Raw genomic sequence first — 13,194 nt, forward strand, 5'->3', positions numbered from 1 at the left:
TCAAGCAATTATTATAACAGTCAAAGTATTTACATAAACTTAGAGCAGTTATTGGTGATCACATCAATAATTCTGTTAAATCATTCAGATTACAGTAGTAAAATGAAGTACTTCATAAGATAATAATAATAAAAGCCTGAATCATGAGATTTTGAGTAAGCCATGGGCTGTATTTACCATCAGTGTATTTACCATCAGTAAATCATCCAGTTTAAAACAAATACAGTGCATTGTACAGAAATTTTATCCTGTATGCATAACAATTGAAGCTTAATGAGACACAGCAAAAGATACAGAGTGGGATATGTTCCAAACCCAATAAAATGGTTAACTAAGTTAAATGAGAAAAAGACCAGAGGGCAGATAAAGGTTTTCACTGAGTCATTCTGTATTTATGATGAAGTGCTTAGATCCCTGGAACATGTGGACAAAATTTTGGGGGTTGGCCTCTGATGCACAACTTAATGAAAAGCCATAAGAAAAAGTGTTTCTAACTGAAGACATCAATTTTTAACTGTCTAAATCAAGTTATCTTCTATAGTGTTGTTACCCTTTAATCTCTTCTGACTCTTTATAACTCACTTTTAAACTGAATGTTACTTCCAAAAATGAGGTACATGTTTGGATGTAAAGACACTTGAAGAGTGTTAGCACAATTCCAGTGTTCCCAGTAACAATATTGGCCATGTGTAAATCACTGCTGAATGAGAAGAGAGGTACACTGGGGATCTCAGCATTGTTTTTAAAAACAACAGTAACAACAAAACATTGGGCTAAGGTTGTAAAACCATTAAGCATTGCAAGATGAGAAAAATAAATACAAGTTTTACAGTTAAAATTAAGTTATTTGAAATGCGTGCATGTGCATGCTCACGTCTCAGCACACTGAATGCAGTGGGAGTTCCAAGGGAAAAAATAGAGAAACTTGTAGTTCAAGTCCGTATGGTAAGTCACATGAATGTGAAGGACAGACAAACTGCAGCTACACATCTAATTCTCTGGCTCTTTGCATTTGAGCATATGGAATTTTTCACCTCTGTGCTCTTTTTGTGTGTGCTTATGTGTGTATGAACAGGCACAATGGACAGCATCTTGTGAAAGGCAGGCATATTGGTCAGCACGCTTTCACCGGGAAGCATTGCTTTGGGTCACTATGACAGCTAAAACTGGTGCTGAGAAGTTGATACAAGGAATGGGGAATGGGAGAATCATTTTCAACAACGTATGGGAAAATGGAAGATACCTAGACAGAAGAAAGCTTAGGTGCTGAGGAAATGTAAAGCAGGCAAAATTAGGCAAAATGTCTAATGAAGTGTTGCTTGCATGGCAATTCTGGTACATCATTTTAGAACAGCTTTTAAAAGGTGGCTGTAAATTTACTAGCAAAATTAAATCTGTCTCCCTTGTAGAAATTTTAATTACTTTTGAGGGAAGGAAAGCTCCTCATCTATTTGCTTAGAGGCACAATACCTTGTAATATAGATTTCCTTTTTACTGCTTTCTCTTAAATATTTTCATTCTCAACTGCACAGTTACTTCATTTGGCTTTATTTTCTTCCAACTACATCGCACTGCCACATTATGATCACCCCATTTTATTCTCACTAGACTCAGCACTGATGATAGTACCTATCTATCTGTTACTAATACAACCATACATTTCTTTATTGAATAAGGCATTAGCTGTATGGTGAAAGGATAAAAACATAGGTCATGAGTCTTACATTCAGGAGGAATCCTTTGATTTGTATTTTATTTATTTTCGAGTAACTCATTCATTCTCCAGGAGTCCTAAAATGTGATTACTGAATGTTCCAATATTTCCTCCTTGGCATCCTAAGACTCTTAATCAAACATCACCTACCCAGATGATTCACATATTTTAATTAATGAAATACTGTTTTATCTTCTTGTGGTATGATCACTCTCCTTCTCCCCCGTTCTCTAATATTTCAGTGTCCTTCATTAGTGCTGTGTTTCTCTAATTCTTGTACTTTGTTCCTTATGCTAAGACTAAAATGACTCACGTGCGTTCTAGCAGTGGTCATAACTTTGTAAATATTCCTTTTAGCTATAGCATATTTAAACATTTTCCTGAATCCATTTTACTCACATAGTTAATGTGAGTTCATTTCCCCTACTGTTTTTTTCCTAATTTAACTTAGGTTGTTTAGTAGTTCTTTCATGATGTGTTCTCTCTTTTTCTTATTTTATATATATATATATATTTACCTGCATAAACACCTGAGCTTTTTTTTTTTTTCTTTCTTTCTTGTTTTGTTTTTTTCACAACACCCATTCTTGCTTCATAAAGAATAACGTTGGAGATTCTTATGCCTGAAATTACCAGTTACCTGTTAGTATCCATTAATCTTTCCCTGAAAACTCCTTTAGCATTGTGCAGTGTAATTATCTGTAATCAAGCTCCTCTGTACTACTGTCTCCTTTAAACATCTTTAGCTTAGTCAGGGAAGTCTGTCTGTTTTGAGATTAATTTACCTGCTGGTCCAGACGTCATTTATTTATTTCTTATTGGACCTGTTCTAAAACAATATTATACACAAAGTATATTTTGTTCCGTATTTAGTTCCTTCCATTGTGTGATTTCTTTTTTGCATTAAGTATTTTCATATAAAACAACTAAGAATAAACCGTAACTTAATTTTACATATAGGCTACTGGTCTTAAGTAAAATGTCCCTGCATTTTAAAGCTTTCCATTATTTATCCATAAATATGTAAATGTAAATAAACTGATTATCCTTTGAATCTTCCATCATTTTTATTTTTTTTATTTTATTTTTTTTTTACATTGCAGAGTAAAAGTTCCTAGAATGTCTTCTCTCTTAACTGTTAGGCTTCCTGTTACTTTTCATGCTTCTTTTCACATCGCCATCTTCTCCACATTTTTCATAATTTGTGAAGAATAGCATTATGTATTTCATTCTATCTGCAAACATTTCCAATTCCTGTAGATATATCATTTTCCTTTTTGGTAGCAAAATCAGCTGTAAAGTTTTTTGCCTAAAATAAATACATAGCAAGAACATTTTGTCAGCATGGCATTTCTTATTTTATGAGGTAATAAAATACCATGTTAATTTTAGCATGTTTAGAATTTTCAGCTGTTTTATCAACCTCTCTTTCAGATGAAGTATTTGCTAGTAGTTTCTCATAAAATTCTACTTAAAGCCAACAGAAAATTCCTTGTATTTGTAGTCTCAGAATTTTTTAGGGTTCATCAGTGTTTGCACACTGAGATGAAGGTCTTTCTCTGCACCAGGCAAGATTTGAGCTCAAACACAACATTTAACACTAACATTTAACATATTGTTAGAACAGATGGGACTAATTTCAACCCTTAACTACTCACAGATATATATAATGAAATAATTTCACTTTTATTGGTGACTGTACTTGCAACAGCTTTCAATATCTGGTTAGATAAGTTGGACCTACCCTTCTGTTTTATTGTTGGTATTACTCAGTCCAATCTGTTTATATGTACATTGGACAAGCTCTTTTCTCTCAGACTGTTCTAGTGAGCTTTCCAAAGAGACACATAGATACTACCATGTCACTATCCCGAATGGAAGAGGTGAGTGAAAGGATTCTTCATTGTGTACACTGGCATCTAGGTGACCTACCTAGTACACAGGCTGCATGCCTTGTATGTATGACCTTGTGTAGAATAACATTTAAATACAGACAGCAAAATAGTGTAGAACAGTCAAACCCTCATCTAAAGGTTAACTTAGCAAAGCTTAGCAAGAACATAGATGGACCCATCCATGATCATACATTTAAGATACAACTGTTGAGACAGGTTTAGACAACCTGTGAAATCCACCATAATCATGATATCTTAATAATTATGTGACTCAATTTTCCAAACAATGTCAATAAAAAATATCTAAGTGCAGGATCAAGTCACCTGACTATAATGCCTGTGTTTTCACACACACACACACACACATACACCACATACATATTTATATGTATAAATATGAAGCAGATCCTTCTAAAAACACTTTCTCTTGAGGATAATCATAATAAGAATTGCCTCTCCAGATCTTTCATCTATATCATAGGATGATTATGATATCATATTTTATCATAGAATGATGAAGAATTGTCAGAGGTTCCCTAAAGAGAGGAAGATAGTGCAAGATATTATTTGCATAAGTGATATTGAGGAGTAGATGAAGAAGCCCTTCTGCTACTTGACTAGCTTAACGAATGCTATAATGGAACCATTAAATGGAAAACGCAGAATAGGATTATTTGTGAGACCAGTCACTGTTGCTGGATGAGAGATGCAATCTTCAACTCAGGCATGCACCTGAGTTCAACTTTGCAGGTCTTGTAGTAGGAATTTGTATTTGAATGGAAAACCTCAAGCTTCAGGGGTAGATGTTCTAAGAGAGGAGAATAAACTCCAACAAAAATAATTTCTTTCACTTTTTATGGACACTAGGTAGATTCTAGCCCAAACTGAGACATTTAGATTTTTATGTCTACAGAACTGCTTAAGGAGACCTAGTAAAAAGTAAATAGAGACTGGAAAGAAATTCAGCTGATCAGATGAATCTACCTTATTTTATTCTAATAATTAGTCAGCCAGTCAGCTAAATTACACTTTATGCTCCTCTGGCTTTAATGGCTAACAAGATGCTTTATCAGTTAGCCCACAAATAAGAAACCAGACATTTGAATTCTATAATCTTCATTGCGTCGAATCTCCAGATGACTATGGGTTTCCCACAGAACCTGTATCATATGTTTCTGGTCTACATGAATGTTTTAAGTGAGTGATTCCAATATATGGGCTACAGATTTCTAAACATCTACTGTCTGCTTCACTAAAATTAAACAGTGCCCCATTGTATGTATGATTAACAGGTTGGCCTAAGGGAGGAGTTGGCCTGCCTCACAAGCTACATTTGCAAAGGTTTGTCAAGGTGAAGGAGAGGAAGACTCCAAGTGTGTAGATTATTAACAAATAGGCACTTGTCACATGGCAGAGGCCAGGGCCATGATGGCACTGAGAGAAGCTCCGCAGTTTCGGTGCAAAGCTCTGTAGATAAAACAAAAGTAGGAGCAAGTCCTGGGGCTTGCAAGTGAGGTCCAGTTAAGGAGATTGAAACTCCTAGTTCCAGGTTTATATTTGAAGACTTTACCAGATGTAAAGATAAATGATTATTCCAGAACCAGGAGGACTGGCATACTTTCTGTGATCCTAAAAGCATGACTTGCTGCATATAACTGAGTTTTAAGGCTGCCTTAAACAATTAATCATCCAGGCTAGACTACACATAGACAATGCTGACTGAATTTTCTTGTGTTTCAAATGATTCATGAGCAGCCTGATCAGTCCCTGTGGTAGCCAATGAGGACCTGGAGAGCTTGGAGCCTGGATGTTGCAAAGGTCAGTCTGCTCTCCTATGCATTTCAGGAACTGGCTCCTGAGAGTCACTAAAGTCACTACATAATTGAGCCCTTGTAAAACATCATCCTCTTCATTATCTCCAGCATGGATAATTTAAGTAAGGTGTTGGCAGACTGACTCATTCTTTCTTCTCATGCCAAAATCATGAATCTCTGTATCAGGTATTTTTGGACAAAAGCTGTAGTGATCTCAGCAGGTGCAAGACTTGGAGCTAATGCATGCAGAGAATTTTGTTAAAGTGCATATCTTTCTAAAGAAATGAAATTGCATCTGTCCTTTATACTTGATACAGAGTTTTAAATCCTCCAAACAGATTAAAGGCAAGAATTACTGGGTGTTCCAGGACTGCAAATCCCAGGAATGATACCTGAAGATAGACAGCAGATAAATTTCATCTGGCTAATAAACCTTCAGATTTAGTAAAAAAAAAAAAAAAAAAAGGAAAAGAAACAAAGGAGGAGGGGGGGAGGGGGGGGGTAAGGAGAAAGAAAAGTCAAATCTTAGCTCAAAACTAAATTCAAAACAAGCAGCTAAGGAGAATCAAGAAGGTAGCCCATACCTAGCATCACTGTGAACCTGAGTAAGTCTGTTGGTTGCCCTGAAAGTAATGCCTCCCATTTATTTCCATGGGAACTACAACAGCTACAAAGAGTACAGCACTATTCAGTAGGGAAAATTCTCAGCTGCAGAGCATTATTTTTCAGTACAATCACCAACTATACATTTTCACCAGCAATGTACAAGACCCTGTATCCTGCACTCATAAAAATCAGTACCAGCAGAGGTGACCCACTGCTTCACAGCTGCTATGACAGAATAATTGCCAGGAAAATACTGCTTATGCAGTCCACCAGCCAGAATAGATGGATGATGCTAAATCCAGACTGTATGGTGGGTGTCGTAGGACAGTCCAGATATGATTGGTAATGTGCTTCACTGTCTTCAAACTGGTATGGATCATGGCATTATCGTGTTGTAGGAGAAAGGTTATCTTCTTCTCCAGCCTGACTCTGGAAGTTTGAGCCTTCAGCTTAGTCAGAATCATGATGTAGCAGTCAGAATTGATGATTTGTCCAAGTTGCAGGACTACCCACTTCCTGTCCCAGAAGACAGTGCATATTACTTTATCCACTGAGGGCTGTGTCTTGAGATTTTTCTTCAAAGAGGAATTCACTCCATGGACTGCTGTTTTGGCTCCAGCTTGTAGTAATGACACCATATCTTGTCACCAGTAATAATGTGATCCAGGAAACCATCACCTGTAGACTTGTATTTGTTCAACAGGTCCTGATAAAAGTTCATATGATGTTCTTACTGTTCCTATGTGAGCATTTGTGGGACCCACCTGGCATAAACTTCATCATATTCCAAACTTGCCACCATCATTTCCAATGCACTGAAGCCAATATTGATCACTATACACAATATTCTGGTTGTAATCTGATAGAGCTGATCAAGATGCTCTCCATTTCATGGTGTGACAGATGTGCATGGCCAACCAGAGCATGTATTTTCTTTCATGTCACTGTCTCCCCTGAAACACACAACATAGCACCTCACCATGCTCACCTCCAGTATTTGGTCTCCATCAGTATTCAGCAAATGTCAATGACCGTCAACAGGTGCCATTTTTTTTCTGCATGGAGAAATTTGATGACCTTTGCTTCATACACATTTCCATGTCAGACGTCTGTAATTTTGTCAGACTGCCCCTCTGCTGCCATCTGTCACATGGCAACAAAGTGTAACAGAAGATCGGTGGGAAGGTTGAGATTCTATAGGCATGTCAAAAATGTCAGCATCTGCCATTGTGGGCCAGAATAATAAAATAGGATGCATTATTTTTGGAGCTACCCTTGAACTTGTGCAGGTAAGTTCACAGATGAATAAAAATACTATATTTATACATATGAGTATAAATAGAAAATAATTGAAAGGGTTTGGACGACATGATTTCCAAAGCTCCCTTCCAATCTCCATGACTCTATGGAAGAAATGCATAAGCAACTAAGATACTAAGAAGAAAATCAAGACATTACAAGTTGTATGTGAGCTAGCACATTCAAGATTCGTTTCAGCTACATAGGCATCAGTAATGTAGAACCACCTAGGATGACTTCATCTGCTAATCATGAAGAGCTGGGCTGACTCTAGTCCTCAGTAATATCCTTCAGTTTGGTCTGAGAACTCCAGAATTTCCTTCCGTACCTCAGCTGGCACTAGATACCTAAGCAACTCATTGCATCTGTTAAATTTTATAATAGTAGCTCTTCCAGGATCTGGTGCATCTTATCTCACAGTTTTAAATTCCACCCTGTAGTCACTCTATGCCTCAGTTTCCTGATAGTGAAAGAGAGTGAATTCTTAAAAATATTTAGGCAATATATATGTTGTCAGGCTATGCAAGTCACTTAAGTACTTGCAGGACTAGAGGTGTATGTGTGTAAATTCACAGCAGAGGTGAAAAACAGTCTACTGTCCAATGCCAATTCACATTTTAACTGTCATTAGTGAACAATACTTTGGAACGTCAAAAAACCATAATCGAGTGCTTCATGCTTTATGTTAATTCATTTTGGCTTCCTGGTTACCGTTTCTCTCATACAGTACTTTAAGAAACTTTTTAAGAGAGATAATCTTCATCAAATTGCAATACTGAACAAGTGATAAAATTTTAGAATACCTTAAGCGATTGGAACAACCTATAAATAGCTAGTCATATGAAGTCATTAATAAGGGCTAGTCTTTACTGGGCAGCAATTTGATGAACTGCTTTTATCTCAGTAAATCTAGAGCACTGATGAAGCTCCAGAGTTGTAGAAAGAAGCATGCAAGGGTCCAATGGCCTCGTGCACTTATACATTTTCACCTATTAAACTTTTTTTTTTTTTTTTTTTTTTTCTCAGCAGACTGTTATATAGGCCTGCAAGTCTGTATAGGGGTTTTAACTTGTCCCAGGGATATCTGTGGGTCCTGTGCATCAAAATGATGTTCACTGATTCACTAGGTTTCATCATCGTTTATGTCTAGTTCATATAATGCAGTGTATTACTGAGCAGATTGTTTTTGTGTGCTTTAGAATTAGTGTAAATACAAAATAACATTTCCACTATGAAAATCACAGTATCATCTACAACCTCAAATGCTGACTATCTCTGCAAAGCTATGGAAAGTTTTTACATCTGAAGAACACTGCAGCCTATTACACAACAAAATGTTGAAGTTAATAATGATTGCATATATATACATATATATATTGGGACTGAATCTGCCTCAGGCCTGTTAAATGTTATGCAATTGTTATTCCTGCATGACACTAATAGAAGGTAGGCACTGTAACTTGCTATGTGGGCCAATATTCAGTAAATAGTAATAGAGTAGTTAAGGAAAGCATAACTAACATTTTAATACTATGTTGCACCAGAACTTAAGGCAAAACTGTACATATTTTAAGGTTAAATAGCAAGCAGGCTATTTCTTGCTATGAAGCCCACATACTGAAGGTAGCATGAACAAATCTTCCTAATTCCAAGTAAAATAAGAACAACTTTCCTAATGCTTAAGGGGAACTAAATATGAGGAGTTAATTTCTGTGATCTAATGAATGATTAACTGTGAAATCCTTTTATCTGAAAAAGAAAACCCTTATATTAGAGAGTTAATTTAATTAGTAGAATTTTGCTGTTGAGAGTTGTACAAATATGTTATATTTGTTCTCAGATTTATGTTATTACATGGACATTTATTATATCATTGTGATATCCTCTCTCCTGCTCTGAACATCTAGAAAGACCTGTACTACTAAATCATACTTAATAGGAGTGTGATGGTTGTTGCTTAGGCAACAGAATGAATAAATGCAGGTCAGAATGTACTTCCAGAAAAACAAAAGCAGGAATATGGTACAGAATGAAGAACAAATATGTCTAACTGATTTTTTAGTGCACTGAAGTATTACAGTTGTTTGATATAAAGCAGATAACCAACATGAAACACTTGATATGATAAGCTTGTAAAATATATGCAAGCCATTTTAATAAAGGTAATCCAGTTCTCTCATTTTAAAGAAGACTACAATACATTCAAGTTTGTGACAGAGCAGTTCTTTCCTCTCTCATTTTCCTACAAAAAAGATTAATTTTCTCATAAAAATTCTGGATAGGATGGAAGATATATTTTAACAAACCCTCTCTTGAGTTTTTCAGGACAGTCTTTCCTTACATAATACTGTCATATTCAAAAGAATAATATAAAAATAAATTGGCATTTTCTGCTGATTTTATTTCTCATTAAATAAGGAAAATGATTGGTTTCTAATGCAAACATAAAGTTAAATATGTTACAGTATAATAAACTGAGAAATCCATAAATTAATAATTATTAAACTATTACAATTTTATACTTTTATTACTTTTATTACTAGACAGTTTTCCAGATTTTTGTCTAATCACTGTATGTGAGGCTCAGGTCTTCTGTTCACACGTGCATGTTACCACAGCTATTCTTAAGAGCAGTTGTCTATTTTATCTGAAATATATATATTTAGGAAAATAATAACTTGGAAAACATCAGCTATAACACACAAACAACAAAACCACACATAATTTAATCTGCCTAAGGCCTGAAAAGTTTGATTTTAGTATTAAGTAGGCTCTCAGATAGCTTTTGTATATTTACTAAACTGTGCCAATAAGAGTCTTAGGAAATGCAAGTCATAAATTCCCACAGAATGTCGCTGGGGCCTCTCCACAGCCAGGGAATGACTGGAAAGCCCTCCAAGGCAGTTTCTTTAGCTCCCTGAGTATTCATCATTTACCTGTTGTAGGCGTACCCCTCTGACTGTTTGTTATGCCACCTACAGTCTCTTGTGAACAATTTCCTTCTGTAATCTCTTTAAGACTAAATGATCACCTACTTACATAACTAATGCTACTACATATACATATAAGAATTTGTTGTTATGTTTTCAGAAACTTTGCCTTGAATTGCATTTCAGAACTTTTGTCCCCCCACTCTGCACTTCCTTGCAGCTTTGGTTCCGAGATTATTCAAAGGAAAAGGTGGTGATGATGATTTTTAGGGATATAAGTAAAAGATGTCAGACATGTAAAAACAGGAAGAAATCTCTACGCTATTTTAATGTGGAAATGACATAAATTGGTGCCTTAATTTTCTGATCAGTAACATGTAGGCATATAATGATGCTGGCAAAAGAAATTAAATAGGAAAACCACAACTCCTAAGATGATTTTATAGTCATAATATTTGTATCTCACTTCTGTATCTCATATGACAAGTTCAAGTTATGAAAAGTTAGAACTGTTCTAAGGCATAGCTGGGTACTAGAAATATTTTAAGTAAGGGGTGATTAGTAACATTTTAAGATCTGATTCTTTATGAGAATCATGTTTGGGATTTTTGCAGGAGATACAAGTAATGGGAATGCTAAAGCTGGTATAAATGTGATTATATAACAATCTTGTAAGTAAGCTTCTCCCTTTACAGTCAATATACATTTCAGCTGAAAGTTTTTCTGGCAGGTCTGTGTTACTTAACACCTCATGTTAATACTGTAAATTCTGAAGCAGATAAAATTTATTTCATTCACTTGTTTCTGGAATATACTTAGTGTTAAAACAGGAAAATGGAACTATTAAAAGGAATGCATTACTTTTCCACACAGGGCATAAGTTTCAACAAGTGAATCCCACAGCATGATCATCTAAGATACAAAAACATTTAATGAACACATCCGGAATCAATTGCAAAGAGAGTGCACTTTATTAAATAGTGGTCTGCTTTTAAAATACCTCTCAATGCAAAGACAGCATTGCATGCTACTTAATTATTGTGAAGATTATGTTAACGTTTAAATAAAATACAGTAATATGTGAGGTATTGCAAATAGGAGTTTTTACAGCTTTAAATATTGTGAAATTGTCTCCTGCAGTGGATTAAAAGAACTGTGCATTTTTCTTTTTTAACCTGAAGGCAGACAGGGGAGAGAAAACCTTAATATGCAGTTTTCTTTTAGCATATTTACTGCTAGAGCATTTCGCAACGTGTATAATTTATAACTTTATTAGAGGACAGTCTATATATTAATTTAGCTAGACACAGAAAAGTGAAACACTACACAAATCTTAGTGCAATGCAGAATAGCTTTAAGGTTTTAATGATCACATAAGAGACAGACAGAAAGAAAAAGGCAGCTACAGTGTATAGACACGGCTACGCACAGAAGATATCTTACCATAAACTGCACATTGTCAAATCCATTAGCCAGCAAGTGGTTTTCATACTGAGGTAGCCCAATATTTTCCAACCATTGTCCCACTGTCTGGACAGGGCATCGGGGTCCTGTAGGAGGGTGAAGAGGGAGGCGTTTAAGCAACGAGTAACCGTCCACTGGATAATAGCGGTAGTCCTGGGCTGAGAGGTGGCATTGCCACATCGTGTTCCTGGGAAAGTTGGTATCAAAGGAGCCCGCCAGCTTGACAGATTAATGTTTTCAGCAAGCAGAAAAGTCAGAAGTAAAACATAGTTTACAGGGCAGTATATACCGTAAGATCTGATCCTAGCTCTACATTTCTTGGTTATTAATCTTTACTACAGACCAGTACGTCATAGAGAAGAAAAAAAAAAAAAAAAAGCATATCAAGCTGTCAGCTAAGCAGCTCTCCGTTATATGTGATTGTTGGAATACTCCACAATGAGCAATGCACTGCCAGCAGCAAGAATTCTTTTTATCAAGTACTCCTACACTCATCAGTATGCAGCTCCATGCTTCTTGCTCCCCCTCGCTCGCTCCCCTTCATTACCCAGCCTAGGCTACACCTCGCATTTTCAATAATAGCCATCAGATAAGGCAGATTTTTTTTTTGTCTGCAAGCTGTAAGCCTGCTGCTGCTGCTTCCTCCTACACACCCATCCAAGCGTCAATCTTGAATGATGAGAGCAGTCAAAACAAATGCAGAAAATAGCAAGATTCAAAAGCAACCTAGAGCTCTTAAATCTGAATAGAATCTTTATACCACTTACGCTTTACATATCTGTTTGTTGTAGATCTTTACGTTTTACAAGACATTAGGAAAGACAATACATAAACCATAGCCTAGGGCATGATTTACTGTGCATTCCCTTTTCTCTTTTTAATACAACATAGGTAGTGGTCTGCATTTCTGATTACATAAAAGCAAAACCCTTTAATGAATCAGTAATGAATACATTTCACAGTTTCCCTCCTGTGGTACAGCAAAAGACATAAACTGCACAACAGTTTTAGTCCAAGTAATTAAATTATCTGCATGATTTCTTCAACCGTAAAATACTATAAGACATAAGAAAACCTTCATGACAACAGAAAATGATTCAACTTGAAAAGGTCACCATTCAAATGAATAATTAAAAAAATGTTTTTACTAAATAAAATTTTAAGTTTATATCCTTTTCTTACAAAGACAGCAAACAGACATACAAGACACATACATGATTTCTGGTAAGGCTGTAGATGTAGTATATTTTATCAACAATAGCTGGAAAAAAATTAAATGGTGAATTTAAAAGCAATTTCTGCTCAAGAAATTAAATACTTCAGGAAAAATCTGCCATCAATGTTTATTTTTTGAGGTTGTTTCTCAAATGGAAACATTTTACGCCTTTGTTCTCAGAAGAGTATTTACTAAACTTTTCCTTTTTGTAACAGGCTCAGAGGTTACAGGGCTTAACCAAAAAAGGCAGAAAAGA

General features: G+C 35.7%; 1 protein-coding gene across 7 annotated transcripts in view; it reads right to left on the reverse strand.

Annotated features, from left to right (window-relative positions):
• Positions 1-13,194, reverse strand: part of ANKS1B (ankyrin repeat and sterile alpha motif domain containing 1B) — a 397,279-nt gene that overhangs the window by 182,016 nt on the left and 202,069 nt on the right. For 4 of the 7 annotated variants that reach the window (XM_072327909.1, XM_072327887.1, XM_072327898.1 and 1 more), the window contains exon 15: positions 11,702-11,808. In XM_072327909.1, the coding sequence (XP_072184010.1) occupies positions 11,702-11,808 (107 nt within the window). Of the gene's footprint in view, positions 1-11,701; positions 12,172-12,211; positions 12,231-13,194 lie in introns of those variants that run through there. The other 3 variants (XM_072327931.1, XM_072327920.1, XM_072327940.1) reach the window with 2 other exon arrangements.

This window comes from Excalfactoria chinensis, chromosome 1 (genome assembly GCF_039878825.1).
Source record: "Excalfactoria chinensis isolate bCotChi1 chromosome 1, bCotChi1.hap2, whole genome shotgun sequence".
NCBI classification, from domain to species: Eukaryota; Metazoa; Chordata; class Aves; order Galliformes; family Phasianidae; genus Excalfactoria; species Excalfactoria chinensis.